Raw genomic sequence first — 18,687 nt, 5'->3', positions numbered from 1 at the left:
CAAGGAGGGCCCCTAGGCCTGCTCCACTGTTAGCTGATCAGTTGAAAGTCAGTTGTTATTTCTTTGTTATTGTACACCATGATGCATTTTACATTATTGTACATATCATCCAGTAGACCCTTTCAGAGAAACCAAATAATTGAATACTTAACAAGGATGCTTTAATTTTCTTCAGTTCTTGGAAATACACAATCATTTTTTTATTCTGAGTTGGCAATGAAGATCTCCAAACTAGTGGTGGAATAGGAGGGATAACAGCTTTGTGGAAGCTACTCTACAGATTTGTACTGTAAGGCAGTGAGTATATGACAAAGGAGTAAGACCTACTTTTATCCTATATACATGTGCATCGTAATGAAAACTTCCTTTCTGTATTTATATTACCTTTTAAATTTAATACATTTTATGCCCATGCATGTCTCCTGTGCAGCAGCAATGATTACTGTTTTCAAATGCCCTTGCTCACAGGGAGTATTTTTCTTTCTCCTTATCTGTACATTTTACATGAAGATGTACAAAACAGAAGCTATCTTCTGCTGCACACAGTATTCATTTAGTGACATGTCTCTTCCGTGTCTAGGAGCATAACATAGTGTAGCAGAATCACTTGCCACCCAGAGTTCGGGGTGCAGCAATCAAAGGAAACATTGCAGATTGTCTCAGATGCATCGTCTCTCCATCACCCTGTACCACCAATATAGTCCATTCATAGCAGTGTGTATAAAAGAGATTAAACAATCTATGTGAAGAGTCTCGTACATGTTTATTTTTTTTCTTTTCAGTTGTTTTTCAGGAATTACAAACTCCAACATGATATCAAGCTGAAAATTTCCTAATACAGAAGGTAAAATTAGCAGTCAATGAATAATTTCAAAACCTTTGCTCTTGTTAGAGTTATAGATCTGAAATTTCCAAGAAGAAATTATCAAATTTCAGCATCACAGTCTTTGGAAAAATTCATACATATGACAAGTAATTCCTATTTTGATGCAACCTTTAAGCAAAGAGAGGTAAATTACCATTGTGTAACATTTCAAATGAGATGCTACATTTGACCAAACTGTATTAAACCAAACCAAAACAGCTTTTCTATTAATTAAAGATGATGAATGTCTATGAGAAATAAACAAATAAATAAATCTGCAGTATTGTCATGAATAATACAATCATGTTTTTAGCTTGCCTTACTTTAATGTGAACTCACAAGTCTTCATGTGTAAGTGTGAAGACTGTTAAATAACATTCACAGGAATACAGCAGGTTTTAAAGGGCTGCTTTTCATACTCAAAATCTGGAAAAATTTTCCTAACATAGGTTGCCCAACTTTAAGTGAATTTGTGGCTTTGGTAATCATAGAATCATGGAATGGTTTGGGTTGGAAGCGACCTTAAAGCCCACCCAGTTCCAGCCCCCTGCCATGGGCAGGGACACCTCCCACCACACCAGGTTGCCCAAAGCCCCATCCAGCCTGGCCTTGAGCACCTCCAGGGATGGGGCATCCAGAGCTTCTCTGGGCAGCCTGTGCCAGGGCCTCATTGCCCTCAGAGTGAAGAATTTCCTCCTCGTAACTAATCTAACTCTCCCCTCTTTTAGTTTAAAGCCATTCCCCCTTGTCCTATCACTATCTGCCTGAATAAAAAGTTGCTCTCCAAGTAAAAAGTTGCTCTTCAAAGACCTGAAGAAGCCTCTCTACTGTCACCAGTGATCTGAAGAAGCCCCTCTACTGTCTTCTCTGTTCAGCACTTTCTATTATTATTTGAAGGGCAAAGACACAGTGGCACAAAGGTAAAGTAATGCCTGAGATGAGCAGATTGAGAATAGCTACAGTTAATGAACAAATAAACTCAGATACGACCATCTGACTTTTAAGAAGGGACAGTCATAAGCTCATTTGGGCAGCAAGAACCCACGCTACAGTTATTAAAACAGCCCTGCTTTAATTAGAAAACTATAGCACCTTAGCTCATCTTTTTAAATGAGAAGCTAAAGGAAGCCATCAAAAGACAAGAAAGCAGATAATGACGTAAGAACTCTAACTATGTGGGCCAGTGTGAAGGCTCCTGAGGTAGGCTAAAAAAAAATCTCCCTGACTTCAGATTTTACTGTCCTTCCCAAAGCAGAGCAGGTCTTTCTGTATTATAGCGTAATAACTATTTGAGGTCTCTTCAGTTTCAGCCAGGTGAGAGCAATGCAGGTGGCAGCTCATCCTGCCCTTGCAAAAGAATAACGTCTACAGATTTCCTACCGAAAGTAGTAAGCATGAGCCTGGCACCCTTTTACTGGAAAGCAGTCCCACGCTGAGTAAGGCAAACAACTATGCAGAAACAAGTTTCAAACAGACAACAACAACAAAAAAAGACTTTTCTGGCACCCCTCTGAGAACCCAATAAATAAAAGTAAAAAGCCTCAACCTCTCAGCTTCTCTTTATTTGTGGTAACAAATCAGGCTCCAGTGATGGTAGGAGACTCGCCCTCTAGGTTAAGCACGGCTCTGTTCTTTTTTTGTAGCCTGTCCAAAGCAATCCAGGAGTGCAGTCCACTCCAAACACCAGCAGGTCCCTGCTGAGCAGGGGTGATGCTTGAGGAGTGCAGAATCAGTAAAAGGGCTCCCCGGCCATTTCCCTCCCTGTCTGTCCTCTCTGCTGTTCAGATCACAGGAGAAGAAGGTGTCTCCAGAGAAATGAAGACATTGCCAATATCAGTAAGAACATTTACATTTAACTCCATAGCAGACACACAATGCTACTTTAGCTTGGCTTTTTTGTTGGTTGTTGTTTTTTAATGTGAAGGTAGCAACAATTAGCCAGGTGTAAATTTACCAAACCCAGTTTATTCCTTACTTAAATATATGAACCATTGATCCAGCGAGAAGCTGCTTCGTTTCAGACATCTTTATTTCCTCCTGCCCCCCTCGCCCCCTTTTTTTTTTCCCTACAAAAAATAAAAAGTTGAGTGAGCTCTGATTTGACATCAGAGTTAGCATTTCTTCCACCCTCTTCTCCAGCAACATGGTGACTTGCATGGTGGCTGTCTGCTGGAAGAACTGGCCATTTTCGTTCTTTTTCTTTCCACTCTCATTCGCAGGGGGGCTGTGATAGGACAAAGGTATCAGTTTGTCACCATACTCCATACTTACCTCCTGTGCCTCTGCTTTATAAATTCCTACAATTTCCTTGTGAAATGGCAGACTCACTTCTTCGAAGGTGCAGCAAAATGAAGCTTTTCATACCTCATAATATCCGTATCTATAACTGACCAGAACAAACACCTTTTGGGAAGAATTTGGAAAAACTAGATAAGCTGCCAGCTTTTATCTGCTTTTCAGTGACTAAGAATAAGACAAGGGAATCAGGACTCTCGTTTGACTAGTCATGTATTTATTTGTGGCTTTAACATGCAAAAACAGTATAACAATTATAGAAGTTAGAAAAAATATATAGCACTGAAAAAAGTACTCATGCAAAATGAGGCTTCTACTTGAACTATTCTTCACAATCACCAGTTAGTTGATTTGTCCCAATATTTATAGTTCATCGTTAAAACTGCCAAAACTGGCAACCACCAGGATTGTTGTCTCAATTAAGGACAGTAAACAGATTGTCCCATTTTTTTAAATGAAAAAATCCAAAATGTAATACTTCACAGTTTAACATGTTTATTCATTTAAACGAGCTAAAAAATAGTGGTGTGACATCTGCTTGAGAGACACTGGTACCTAACATTTTGGCTGTCTCCCCACCAATTTGGTTCTGATTAAGGGGGGGTGGGGGTGGAAGAAGAGTAGAGGATTCTGTCAGTTAAATGCATTGATAAACTACAAAAAAAATATTTCTTCACTCTTGGAAAAGTGTAGAAATACATCTATGAAAGAATGTATTACAGCAAACTAAGAGGATGATGGGGAAAAGTGCTGCGATATATCAGCGTCGGCTCTTTCAGGGAAAAATATTGTAAGCATATGATCACAGACAATCTTTGCCAGTTTATTTATCTCATGGATTCATTTCCCAAAGTGCAGGCATAATCCACCACAAAATCTTTTAAGAAGCAGTTCCAACGTCACATTTCTGCTGTCTTATTGATGTGCCATATTGTTATTTTCTTAGTCATAAGCATCACTAATTATTATGCTACTGTAAGTAAAACTTGAAATGCAATCAAGATCTGTAGTATCCTGTTTGTTGGCACTCTAACTTGCATAGTCTGCATTTCAAGTACAGTACTTTACAGAAAATTGTCCCAAATGCATTTGACCTTCACCAGTTGGCTCAGTTGTGCCTTTTATAGGCGCAATCCCATACATCAGAGCAAAATGAATCATAACTCTACTGGGAGCTGCTAGCAACGTTTTCCTCTCCGAAGGGGCAGCATTCAAAACTTGGCCCTAATTCAGCAGAAAAGCCTCTTCCTTGGTAGCAGTTTTCATGGACATGGGATGGGTAGTTTTGTAGGGCTTCCACTGTGCCTTCGCTTAGTTGGGTTGTTTAGAAGTTGCTTCCAAACACAGCTTGTTAGGTCAGCTATTCTAGATTATACCTAAATGAAAGGATGAGTTTGCTGGTGTTGTACATCTTTGCAGTTATGTACGTGCTGTCCCTGCTACAAGCTGGTCTGATGAATGGAAGGAGCTATGACATACCCTGAATCACATGATGTCCATATGATATGCAACAGTGAAGTTTAAATAAAGCGTTCTTCAACAAAAGTTTAAATACATCTCTAGGGTCCATTAGGGAAATGCTTAACATGCCTCCTAAGCTTCCAGTAAAATATATTTATGGACTCTAGGAAATAGAGTTAAAGCCTTTCCTTGGCAATGCTCACCAGCAGCACTAGTAAAACTACTATACTGAGGCTTCTGTCCTGAGATGGTCTACATGCTGGTTCTGCCTCTGTGGGATCAAAGGGAAAAGAAAAACTGCTGAGGAAATATTTACTGAGCAAAATCACTGCTGGAAGGCTGTCGTGCCTTCCTAGCCAGAGACTCTTCCAGATGGGACATCCTCTCCCACCCACTGCGCGAGGGCCCAGTACAGGCATCTCCACCACAACCTCTGCCTGAAAGAAACTCTGTTTACTCCACAAGCAGACTGAAGTCTACCCTGTTCCCAGAGGTAAATACCCTTGAAAAAACCTACCCAGTCAAGCCAGGGCTGCTGTGTAAGTGATTTGATCAGCAATCTTTCTTTGAAGCAAGTGTATAAAAGTATCACTTTTATAATAAAGTCAACTTGTCTGAAGTTGATGGGAGCTACACGGAACAACTTCATCTACAGAAAATCTGCTGTATTGGTATTGGATAAGATGCCAAGGGAAGTTCTCTTTATTGTCTTTTAAGTATTCATAGGCTACACTTAGTCTGAATATGAGCTCAGAGGTTAGAAAGGTATAGAATAATATAAATATTCTAAAGCTGGTGAATATCACTGTGCACATTTGAACATTGTGCTGTCCAGATTGCTTTAGTGTCCTTCAAAATGTATATGTAATTCAATGTGATACCTCCAACATTAATAAGAGCACAAAGATAATACAAATACATTTATTATTAACATAGGCACTAAGCAACTCATACAAAGATAGATGGTCCAAAAATAAGGAGGCATATTTCAGTCTGTGATATAATTAAGAGCAAAATAAGCCACATGTTTGCAAGATTCAAATCAGTCCCTATTCTAAATTACCAGGTATGGTCACTAGAAAGTAAAAATAACTTCAGGTTAGATTATGATCTCCTTTGAGTAAATCAGTTGTAATTTCAGCGAATTCATAAATGAGTAAGCTCATAATCCAAACTCATTGTTAATGTTGTTGTGCTTGTGCCTTTTAGAAAAACAGGGATAAAAAAATTTATGAAAGGTGGAAGCTTTTAGCTTTAAAAACATATTGACATGGTTCCTTTAGAAATTATTGTGCTGATAAGAGAAACAGTGTGCTTCCTGCAATATTTACCAGGTATTTCTGTGTACACTGAACAGAACTCTATCCAGTTTATTTAAGCAACAGAAAATCTTCTCATTACATGAAAATATCTTTCATGCAAATGAGAAGGCCTAACCTTAACGAAGCCAACAGACAAACTGCAAACTATGGTACTTGTGGGCAATATGGACTGATAAGCCACAAAACAGGAAAGTCGCTTCAGTCACACATTTATGCACTTCAGATTTTGTCTATGAGTCATAATTATGGGAAATGAGATCTTCATGTTCTAAGAACTTCATAAATTTGACAGTAAGAATAGCATGCTTTTTAATGTAACCAAGTCAGAAAGCAAGTTACGAGACAACTTGCATGATGGGGATAACCACACATCATTCTGAGACCACATACCACCCAGGGAGCTACATAAACACATTAAGAAAGCAATCCTTCCAGCATTTTATGGAACAAGAAAATTGCTCATGCAAAGTAAAAGGAGAGGTCTGTAGGTTCTGTGACATGTGGTGTGGCACTGGTGAAATGAACGGCATGTCACATCCAAGAAGACAGATTGTGATATGCTTTTCTCTGCACTGAAAGGCGGGCCATGTGTCAGAAAATGCTTCACCATAAATTCAACGTGTTGGTAAGCGTTTGGTCACGTATAAGAGTATTAGCCGCCTATAAGTCATATGAATGTATAAATGTTAAGATTTTGTGTCTGTAACAGTCATAATTAGAAAATGAGAAATATTTGCATGTATATGTTTTTCCCTTTCATATTCTTGGAAGACGGTTGTACTCTGAATTTCTAGAGGAGTTGTTTTGCATTACATAAAGTGAATGAGGAGTACGAGAGATAAGAAGTGTATCCTTAGAGAGCCATAACGTATATGGTCATAGTTACTGTATGGTTTAAAAATTAACTGCATTGATCTAAGTTCCTTAAGTGGTGATAATGGGACTGTGTCAATTTAAAATAAATATATTTTCCATTATAACAGTTGCTAGGATTTGGTATGCCTTTGTCTTCAAAATCAGTGTATGGAATCTTACTCAGGCATTTCTGGAAAAGTCAGTAAATGTCTCATTTACAATTAAACCTAACCTTCAGCCCACAGACTAGTATCAAAGATACAACCAAGCTAGTCTGCTAACAAGATTTCAGAATTATAGTAGCTTTTCTGGAAGTTAATCTGCCTAACTTATTTGCACATTCAGCACTAATGGCTCCATGCTCTTCTTGGTTTCAAAACAAAACCAAACTAGAGAAAGACTGACCACAAATTTAAAGGATCAAACCAAAACCTTTACAACCATAAGCTCAGTAATATGCTGAAGCTGAAGCAGAACAGTGTAAAGGCAGAATTTAACAGCTCCCTGCAGCTGCTTTGACATACCAACTTCTTCAAGTTGCTTGTGGTTATCAAAGGCATCAGAAATGTTATCTACACTGCATATTCTGAAAGAGACTTTGTGAAAATTAAAGGATGACACAGAGCCAAGATTTTCCCAATTATTAGAAGTGTACATAAAAAAAAAAGCCTCTTAATACTTACAACTTCACACATTAGTTTGATGATAAAAATGATTGTATAACCACAAAGAATTTTTTTACAACATCCCCCTCACAGGTAGAGCCAGTTGATACCACAAACAACAGGAAGAGTATAATTAAAATATAATTTTGACTTTATATTAATAATAGAGCAATACACTAATTAAACCCAACATCGACTGAACTTTCTATTTACACTAGTTCAGACAGCACAGGAGGCAAAGAACTGTGTTTCAGAGGCATATGCGAATGCTAGAGCTTCTGTCATCCAGGTGCCATTTCTGACAGAACACATGTGTGCTGAACAGTTGGCAAAAGAATGAAAAAGATTACTGTAGATATATGGGCACACAGAATCTGGGATGACATAAAATTAAGTCCATATAGGAGGTGACAGACTGCTTCTAAAAAGATAATTTTTTCCTACAATTTCTTCCATCTTTGTGTGTGCATGTGTGCGCACACATTTACAAGAAAGATTAAAAGGGAGAGAAAGACCGAGGGTTTTTTGATATACTTTAAATATAAAACAATAAAAGATTATTTTATTTGGTATTTCTGCTTCCTCTTGGGAAAGGGAAAGGAACTTAATTTGGCTATTAGGAAGCTTTGATTCCTAAATTTACTCAAGGCAGATTCTTATCCTGTGAAGTCAGCATCAATACCCATGATAATAATAGCACCTGTCTTTCGACATCAAAGTTCTCTGCCTGAGAAAAAATAATGTAAACAATAAACTTCATGTGTTGTACTGCAGCTCCTGGCTTCGGTGTTAACCAAATATACTTGCCGGGCGTGAGTGTTCTTCGTTTATTTTGGAGATCTGGAATGTAGAAGTAACTGATGTATTGCAAAACTTACTAATTTGGACTGCAAGAAATGGCATTGTTTACTGTCTCACAGTGAAGAGACTGTGTGTTCCTACGTAGTCTTGTTCAAGCTGAAGAAATCGTGATGATAGATTCATTGCATCTGCTAGTTTTCATCTGGATCCAGATCAAGGTCAACTTCATTGGAAATGTTAAGATAAAAGAAAGCATAGAAAGCCAACAAAAATACCAATATAGCTGCAAGGACAAGGGCAACTTCCTGCAGAAAAAAAAAAAAAAAGGCAAAACAAAAACTGTTAGGAACACTATCATAATTTAAGATAAATAAGAAATAAATGTTACTTCCCCTCTATAATGCACATCAAAATAACACCAGACGTAGACTCTGCATAATGTATCAATACTTTAATGATTTCTTCTTTTTGATTACCAATTCAGAGTGTTATAAAACCCATTCACTTAATAAAGATTTTGGTGAGTTTGATACACCGCCAGAAATAAGATCCTTGGCTCAAAGATCTTGGTCTGACCTAGAAATAGGAGCTTTATGTCCTTTTATTATTCCATCCCTTCCTTTTCAAAAGAAAACAGAATTCATGAACCACAGTTTTGAACACAAATTTAAGTTATGAATTTACACTGTGAATTTTGATGTTTTCTAGCAATATGTTACTGCTTTTTGCCAACAAATTTGTAATTTTTTAATGAAGCAAACACAGTATGGTGGAAGTCAATGAAAATTGCTACCTCTACCTCCCAACCTCCTGGCATACATTACAATATGGATCTACAAAATCCTTCAGAATTGGATGAAACTTTTCTTCTTTCCTCTCTTCAATAAGGCAAAAAGCACAACAATTCGCACTTGCACTTGCCTCTCTTCCCATAAAATATTGCAACTTGCTGCATCTTCCTTAATTAACATAAAAGAGTCTTCCAAAGTATACATGATTTATAGCAGCTTTCAGAATCAGAAAAAAATGTTTTTCTACTAAACGTCATATTCACTATGTGACTGCCTATCATCATATTCTATCTTAAGGCTGGACTCTGTTAAGCTCCAGCTTTAGATCTTGGATATAACAAATCAGAGTGTGATCATCCTCTTTAAAACACTACTTCTCGCAAAGTTGCAGTGTTTCAGATTTTTAAGTTTTTATTTTCCAGGAAAGCACAGCACACTCCCTTTACCGTTGACTCTCATTTTGTTAGACAATAAAAGAAGAAATACAGATTTGAGAAAAACCCCTGTGTTCCTCCAGCCCACAGTAAGTACCACTTTCACAGCTAACAGCACGCGCCGCTTCCTTACCTATCACCGTGAAGGATTTTTGAAATCATGTACTGGGGTACACGTACAAATCATGTACTCATAAGGAACAGGTCAGTTTGCCCACCCCCACAAACCACCTACTCCCTACAAAAAGAAGCAATAATCTCTCCTCAGAATCTCAGCTTCATGTTAACCTACAAATCATCTGCATCAGAGCAACCCACCCATATACTTAAAAGGGGAGAAACAGTTTAATGCATTTATAGCAACTAATCTGAATTGGTACAGAAGATGCTTACATCAAACTTACTCTGCCAGTGGGACAGAAGGGAGATGCCTACACCTCACCTAGACAATCAGGCAACCTTTCCAGGTGAAGGAGAGGATCTGGCCCTCTTCAGTGTAAGATTCCTTGTGTCCTAAACAAGAAATCTAAACGAGGTCACAGGGACACCCTCTAAAAATGCCTGTTTCTCCCCTTAGACTATGAAGGGAGTGTAGATGATGGGTCAGGTGTAGAGATCTACGCTGCAGGACAAGTCCCATCCGGGATCTCCAGATTCGTGGTAGCTTTGTGACTGACTTTGCACGTCCACTGCCATGAAGGAGTTAAAAGTGTGTTAGCTTCACTTTTTAAAGTCTAGCCCATAATCTGGCATTCTTCTATAGAACAGCATTTCATTTGCATTTACATGAATGCATTATATAGTTTATCAGAATGTTGGATCAATAATTCAACATATGCCGTCTAATAAACTTTGAAATACTACTGCCTAGTTGGTGTAAGCTTTATAGAAGTCTTTGTTCTATAGAAACCTTTGCTTTACATTTTATATGGATGATTAATTGATATGCACTTTAAATTTATTTTACATTAAAATCGTTCCTGTAAATTTGCTGAGGCTGTTTGCTAAGGATTTCAGCTACATTTTCCTCTTAGAGTTATCCCATTCTCTGAGCCTTACCCTCCTGTTTTTATATGATTTGATTAAAAAAAAAAATACATCTAATTCACTAATATATTAAAGGAAAGTGATTTTTGCTTTGTTGCAGTTACAACACGTCAGTATCTCACAAAAGGGCATGGCAGCATCAGACAGGTTTCATTTATTTCCTTGTATCCACAGCTGTGCTCCCAGACCCATCTGGCCACACAGCTACTAATCTTAAGAGGATGTAATAAACAAGTGACATACAACTGCAAGCTCCATCTGCTCAGGAGAGTGGACAACAAAACCGTACAATGCAGGCACCGTTCACACTTGACACAGACAGCAAATTCATTCCAGTATTAAAAGTTTTTTCCCTTGTTTGGATGTCACACTTGCCATGTTTTCTGCTCTACAATCAGGCCACCTTCCCTCTCCCTTCTCCCCAGACTCCCTTATGAAATACCGCGGTAGCAGCAGCAAAACTGGGGGGAATGTTTGCATTAAAGATATGTTTTCTGGGATGCAAAACTGGGAAAATCTTGATTTTATCCTCAGGCTGCCCAATAACTGCTTGGGAGCAGCTCTTTAATTTCTCTCTGCCTAAGTTTTACAGCAAGTAACACCATGATAACATTACTTTCCTTACACAGGCATTAGGATGTAGGTGAATGGATCAGTATTTATTAACCCTGGGAATGACAAGCCTTATTGAAATTCCAAGCTTGAGAATTATGCAAGCACCTTAATTCTGAGTTACTGAAGAAGGCCAAGTAACAAAAATCTAAAATAAATGGTCTAACAAAGGACGCCTGGCTCTTAGCTAGGGATATGCAGTCTCTTAAGAATTGTATCCAGTTTATGAACTTTTATAAACATAAATTTTGCAATGTAAGTAGCAAATGAGACGCTACACCACTACACTGTCTGTGCAACAACAGTACATATTGTCATTCTAATTTGTTTTATACTTATCAGGCTTTGCTATTTGTATTTTAAGCCATGCATAGAAATGAAATGTTAAAATACTCCCCGCTTGGCATATATAGCTCCCTTTCTCTTGCACTTTATGGATCATCCCTATCATCCCTCTGCGAAATCCATTTACTCTGAGGATTTCACCATGAATAATTAACCAATAAGAAGAAGTCTTATAGAAATAAACTTAAAATGATCACAGGGCTTTTTCTCCTTTTTTCTTTTTTCTTTTATAACACGGTGCAGAACACTAGGAAATAAAATCCCTGCTCTCAAATTCCAAAGTACAGTCAAAGAAGCTTTTAAAAGGAACACAATTTTCTACTATATTCTCTCAAATTTAGAATTTCTGCAGAAATCTATTGATTGCAGCTTAGTTAAGTTTGTCAGAAACTTCTCCATAAAGGAAACACATGCCATTACAAAATACCGTAGATTTAATTCTCCTATCATTTTTGTCAGTTTTATGTCTCTCATGCCAAAATACTCTGGTAATGTCCTCAGATTCAACCTGATGGAATAAGTTGCAGAGTTGGGATCTAAATAAGATTAATCAGGATATGAAAAAACATGGGGGACTAGGTGGGGAAAATATGTTGAATATAGTTGTACATATTTGGACACTGTGTATAACAGTATCAGATACCATGTATATAACAAAATACCACACTCAGGAAATTTTAAGTTTTTTACATGTTAACTTATTTGTTTATTGTCCTCCAAATAGACGTATATATATATATATATATTTTATCTGACACCATCTTAATCTAGGTGAAAGAGTACCACAAATTTCTGAACTATTGAAACTATTATAGAAACTATTTCTAGATATTTCTGAAAAGGGATAAAAAGAAAATCACATGGACCAAGGACATTTGTCTTTTTAGAAATAAAACTTACATGGACTTAAAAATAAATCTTCTTATCCCATATAATTTCTAAGTGGAAGACTTTAGCTGGGCATTCACTGTGACCATTTTTTAGAATTTCAAAAAATAAGAACTAAAAATGAATGTTTACTTGTTAACAAGACATTTAACATCTAATGCAAGGTAACAAAAGTAATTTACTAACTTTTATCAGTAATTTTTAGGTTATAAACTTTTACCATTAAGATTTTCAGATGTTACAAAAACCATTATGGTCTCAAATAATGAAACCAAGGTACTACTACAATGTCATCTAAAACAGATGGTTATATGATCACAAAGCAGGATTCATTTTAACACAGCTAAATGCAAGATAATATAGTAGTTATAATTGTAATATTGTAGTACTACAAAGATGCTACTAGATAATATTGTAGCACTTACAAAGGCAGTACTTACAAAATGGAAGACTCTGCCTTGAAAGCCTGTGACTCTAAAAAGGTCTTTCGATTTAAGAGGTAACCACTCCCTCAGTGCGATCTCTAGATGTGGAAAGGGGGATTTCCAGTAAGGAGATGACTGTTATTTATTTTATCATAGAGAAGAATGAGAGGTAGCTTGGTTACAGCATATAACTATATGCCATATACCTGTATTTAAGTAAGATGCTTCACAGTGTGGGGTCCTTCTACCTTGTTTACAAGAACCTCTTGAGGTCCTGCCGAGATTAGATAAACTCGGTCTTGAAATAAGATGTAATTTCCTAGGAACAAGAATGAATGAACATTCAAGTAACCTCTTGGGGAGAATATGGACTTCCATGGCTGTGAGTCTTTTATAGCAAGGTTTCTCAAAAAAATAAAGGTAAAAATAATTAGCCATTGGGAAGAATACTTCAGCTTGGGCATGTGTGAAAGGAGGTCCTGGCTGCTAGCTCTGGATCTGGTGAAAAAAATCCTCCAGACTGCTCCCTTCCTTCAGGGCCTGGGAAGACTGGAATTGTTTTCATGGTCACTGCTACATTCTGAATCCCTGGAGTAACAGATTGTCAAAAATAATGACAGTTCATGCTTCTGTGCTTCAGACTTTTCTATATAGGATCAGAGTAAGAGTTTCTGTCCTTTCCAATAAATTTCCCTTCAATTATATTGATTCCATTACCGGGATATGATGTTTTATTGTTGGACTTCCTTTCTTTCAACTATCCTTTGAAGTGTTAGAGCTTGGTCATAGCCAGATACTAAAGCCTGAGAAAGATGGACTTCTGCTCTGAGATGGTACAGAAAACCCTCCTAAGCTCCCGCCTGGTGCATCTTGTTCACATGCTGAAAGTCACCATGATTACTGTGCTTAAGTGTACTGGTCAGGCCAGGGTCAGACGGGAGCAATCTGATTTTGTTTTTTCACTTTGTACGCTTTTTTTCCCCTCTCCCTTCCATTTCAAGGTCAGGGATCAAAGTCTGACTGCTGGGAGCACCGGGAATATATCACACTGTTCATTGGTGGTATATTAAGCTGCCCTGCTCTTTTTGTGAGGCACATAAACTGGTTTGAAGACCCAGTACTTTGGGCCTACAAAAGTGCTTGGATTTCCTAGAAGGTATCTGGATGAAATTTTATGATCTGTAGTATATAGGAGGCCAGATCAAATGATCTAATAGTCCCTTGTGGCCTTAATTTCTGCAAAGCTATGAAACTGTATTCCCAACATATCTTGGCAAACAGTCCACTAACATAGCAGATTATGAGCAGCATGAAATCAGAGAACACCCTTTGCCAAAATACACTAGGAATGTTTTGTTATCTCTTCATACATAACTTGTTCCAGATGAGATAAACTCTTAATAGAGAGCTAGCTAGCTAAACAATAGATTAAGCAGATATGCAGAAGAAAGACAAGACAGAGAGCTTCCACTTCTCTAAGAAACATTTATTTCTTAGCTCAATCAATGTACTATGATGCTAATAATTCTCTATGGAGCGGTATTCTGCAGCTGATTATGTCTTTGCAAGTGGGTGTAAAATGCTACTGTTCAGATTTGTGTCTGCTTTCCAACAGTAGAGAAGACTTCATCATCTATCCCTTGGACCACAGATTCATTCTTGCAGCCTGTGAAAAAAACATCTCCTCAAGACTTCCCATTACTTTTGGCCTCTGCATACAAAACCCCAGCTATTTGGGGCTGAACTTGAACACTCCTCAAACCATCTTCCCCTTGCCACCCTCCCACTGGCACCTCTAAGAGCTGAGTCAGCACTGACAGCATAGAGTCCTTGCTACTCCACCTGGTCGTCACCTCCAGGTGGGCTTCCATCAGCACGACCTCTGGGGGCAACAAAACAACCACAAAGAGAAAATTCAGAGGCTCCCTTTTTGGTACTGCTATAAAGAATTTTGTCTTATCCAAAAACCAAGAAACATCCAACAGATTGCTTTCTCTCCAAGTTATTTCTTAAGACAGGGATCCTGCTTGTCCAAGACGCACCATGTATTTTGGCACTGTCTGCATTAGTGTCATGTATACAAACAGAGCCAGCACAATAGCTCTTTTACAATATTTAATTTTTAAACATGTTTAAAGAGTGAATATTACATTGAATACTAGCATGGTCACCCTGCTTGAACTAACTTTTGATAGTTATTAGTGCTTAGCTACTTCTCTGACATTATCAACATGGATAAAATCTCTCATTGGGGAAATTAAAAAGTACTAAATGGCAGTGACTGAAAGAAACTTTGTTACTTTAAACCTTGCATTAAAATGACAAGGCAATCAAAGTTTGACAAGACAAGCTAATTAGTATGCCAGCGATGAAATGTGAAGGATCTCCAGGGGATCAGTTCTCGAAAGTTTTATGTCATTTATAAGGCTTTTTTTTTAAAGCAAATGTTGTCAGCTCTTATGGTGAAATACACAACAACAGAATTTCATTATCTTCATAGATATTGAGGACTACATCCCTTCTCTGTTTTTCAGTCCTCCTCTTTCCCTAAATACCTTAGTTTATATCTAGTGGTTGTTCTTCCCATGAATTGGACCCCAGTGCAAAACAATGCTAGAGGTATCACTAAGTACTAAAAAAAACCTATTGTAAATGGCATTTTCGTAAATGTATAAAATTTTCCTCTTTCCTTGAGAGGTTGTACTTCTATAAGTATGATAAGGTTATATCTCCTCTACAGTATTTTTATTACCTGCAACTTAGCTTTTATAGGAAAATGTTAATATATTTTGAAGTGCTGCATACCTACTATATCGTGTATTGAAACCTGGATAAACAAATAAATGGAGAGTGCACATATATATGTTTTTTCTCAAACATTTAACAAGAGCCTTGGCCATTTCTATTTAAAGTGCTGCCTACTTATTGCATTGCACTGTAATTACACCACTTTTCTTTCAACAAAAACTGAAGTTAGTCAACTGTCACAGTACAGAATCGGAGCCTACGTCGTATAAAAACACTAAAACCTCACCCTTAGGAAGGTGAACCATGTTGTTTATCAGCATCAGAAAACTTTGCTAATATGAAGTGACAGCTGTGAGAATACCTTCCCAAATGAAGAGCTCAGGCACATGCAAAACTCTGAATATTAGGAAACAAACAATTATGTGCATTTAGCCTCGAAATAGTTTCAGAATTGTACATAACCTGATGGGTTATATAAGCTCAGCGAGAAGGTTGTATACAAAGGCCGTGCCTTCCTTGCCCCACAAGCACATCCCTGCAGGGAGAAGTGTCCACCTTCCCTTCCCTTTTGCTTAAGCTCTGCCAGCTTTTGTCAGCAATTAGGAAGCAAGGAAAACGACTGAGATCTGTTTGGGGGCAATCAGAATCAGATTTTATGGCCCATGTGTGCAAGAAATGTAACAGCCAGAAGACAATATTTTAAAGTTTTTGTTGTTATTGTTGTTATGTTTTGGTTTGTTTGTTTGTTTGTTTAAAAGGCAGAGGCAGAATTGCAAACCTAAGACACCTAAGACATTGCAACTAGCGCAACCCCAGGAACACAACACCCCAGGACCTGGAGAGCACGTGTGCACTTTGATGGCAAAAGTCATTCCAAACTGCAACAAAGCTGGCATTCTACAAAAATATGCAGAAACAATTTGTACAGTATAAACTGTTCTTGTTCTCCTTATTCACTAATATTTGGTATTCATTATACATATGATTACACGTATGCTTTTCTATTCTCCATCATTTTAAAGTAATAATTACTCAAGATAAAAATGAAACAAAACATAGTCTGAAGGACATATTTTTCTCACTTGTAAGAGATACACGTAAAACTTGTACATTTCTAAAGAACTAGGCTGTACAGCAAAAGTCTCCAGGTAGAACATCACTTTTAAAAGGTCATGTCATTGAAAGTAAAATGAAAAGAAAAAGTAAAATTTAATAAGAAGGGAAGGAGAAAACATTGAACTCAAAAGGTTAATAATCTATCCTTTAAACAAAAAAGGCAATCTACTTTTTCTCATTAAAACCTGACACACAGCACTAACTGAGGAGATTATGTTGTGAAAACATACTGCATCGCATGGTAATGCTTGATCGAGATCAGCAATCAGGAGCAAAAAGAAAGCACTGTTTCGTGATTATAATAGCAAATTCTGGAAGACAACCAAATACATCATCTGGCAGCTCAACAGCTGTTACAGCTTGGTAGTAATACCTTGGCATTTGCTATAAGCTATAACTTGAAAAAATTGATTTCTCATCTGCCAGAAACAAGAAAATGTTCTCCTTTTAACATTTCTAAAGTTCCTTTCACTAGAATACTCAGGTGTCTGATCTTTTAAAAACAAAGCAAACAAACAAACAAAAACACAACATTTTTTAACCTTCCTGCTAAGCTAATTGTATATCACTTTGATTCAAAAATAAGTATGATGGAAAAATATTGGATGCCACCTAAATAACCAAAGTACATTCAGCCAAACTCCATTCTGATGATCCTGGATAGAACATAATATTCCTGATTGCCTTCCTTCTTCATATTCACAGCCATATTCAGCCAGCCACTATTACACTTCATACCAGCCTGGAACAGGGACATTTCCAAAACATATTTCAGTCCCTTTCCAAGTATTTTGCTGTTAGTTAAGCCTACTGTTTTCCAAGTCAGAGGTAGTACACAAGAATGCAGACTGAGATGATAATGCTGTGAATTTACAATATTTAACAAACACTGTCTTTAAATGACATAAGAAACTTATTCTAGAAAGCCTAGTTCTTAGAAACGGGTATAGGGCAGGAAGAGGAAGAAGGGAGATGTTTTGTGTATTGTCACTTTTGTAACAATATAAAATCATTAAAGCATTTGTTTTGTGCACAGAGTGGCTCACAGAAAAGATCAATTTTCTAAGTATACAATATTTTACTGACATTAAAGTATGCATCATAACAAGAACATGGACTACTTAAAATCCTTTAGTGTTTCATCTATTCTAGTTATCTTAGGGTTAAGTAAAAGCAATCCATCATAAATATTTTAGATTCCGGCATTCCACTTAGATTTTGAAGTGTCATAAACAATATCTCTCAGAAATCAATATTCACGCAGTACATCTATGGGGAAAAGAAACAAGAAATACACAAAGGTGGGATAAGCTATCAAAGAGAACTCTACCTTCACGCCTAGTGCAGTTTTCTTGGCCTCTGCTTTTAATCTTGTTGCTCTTAACATAGGCCTGGTTTTCTTATAATCTTGTTTTCCTAGAGCAGAAAAACACATTTATTGAAAATGATGAAAAAAAAAAAAGATAAAGAATGTCAGCAATTATTTCAGTTTGAAAGTCAGATCTAACATTTTGAAAACATCCCCCAATTCAGCACTTTAACCAGAAGCTGCTTTATAAGCCAGGGGCCCAACCAGTGCAACAACGGTCCTCAGCACAGGTGATGATAGCAACAAGCAAGAGTTGATAAATCAGTGCAGAACTTATTACTCCAGAGAGACATCCAAATACACATACCGACAGCCACCCACTAGAACGATGCTTACTAAATTGTTCTGTACGCATCAGACAGCAAATAAGTAGATTAAAGACGGATGACGTTTTTTTCCCTCACTTTTCAATCAAAACAAAATTTTCATTATCATTTTTGTTGGTTAGTCATCTCTAACGCACTTATAAATGTGTAATACGTGACATTCTGGTGAGTGTAAATGTTTCATCATTCTGAACGGGAACATTATTCCGTGAGTAGCAGAACTTGGAGACATGCAGGTCAGTCCAAGTAAGCATTAATAAAACCACTGCTTCGCACCATCCGTTTATAGAAACACATTACACAGAATCCTCCAGAAGTGTCT

General features: G+C 37.3%; 1 protein-coding gene across 4 annotated transcripts in view; it reads right to left on the bottom strand.

Annotated features, from left to right (window-relative positions):
- Nucleotides 1–3,355: 3,355 nt before the first annotated feature.
- TRIQK (triple QxxK/R motif containing) overlaps nt 3,356–18,687 on the bottom strand; it is a 63,092-nt gene continuing 47,760 nt past the window's right edge. For all 4 annotated transcript variants that reach the window (XM_083822981.1, XM_083822980.1, XM_083822979.1 and 1 more), the window contains exons 3-4: nt 18,001–18,086; nt 3,356–8,569 (exon numbers count right to left, since the gene is read on the bottom strand). In XM_083822981.1, coding sequence (XP_083679107.1) covers nt 8,456–8,569; nt 18,001–18,086 — 200 coding nt within the window. In that variant the 3' untranslated portion in view covers nt 3,356–8,455. The remainder of the gene's footprint in view (nt 8,570–18,000; nt 18,087–18,687) is intronic.

The sequence above is a fragment of the Anser anser genome (assembly GCF_964211835.1).
Source record: "Anser anser genome assembly, chromosome: 2".
Taxonomy (NCBI): Eukaryota; Metazoa; Chordata; class Aves; order Anseriformes; family Anatidae; genus Anser; species Anser anser.
The sequence above is the reverse complement of the archived record's forward strand: the minus strand, read 5'-3'. Positions and strand labels throughout refer to the sequence as shown.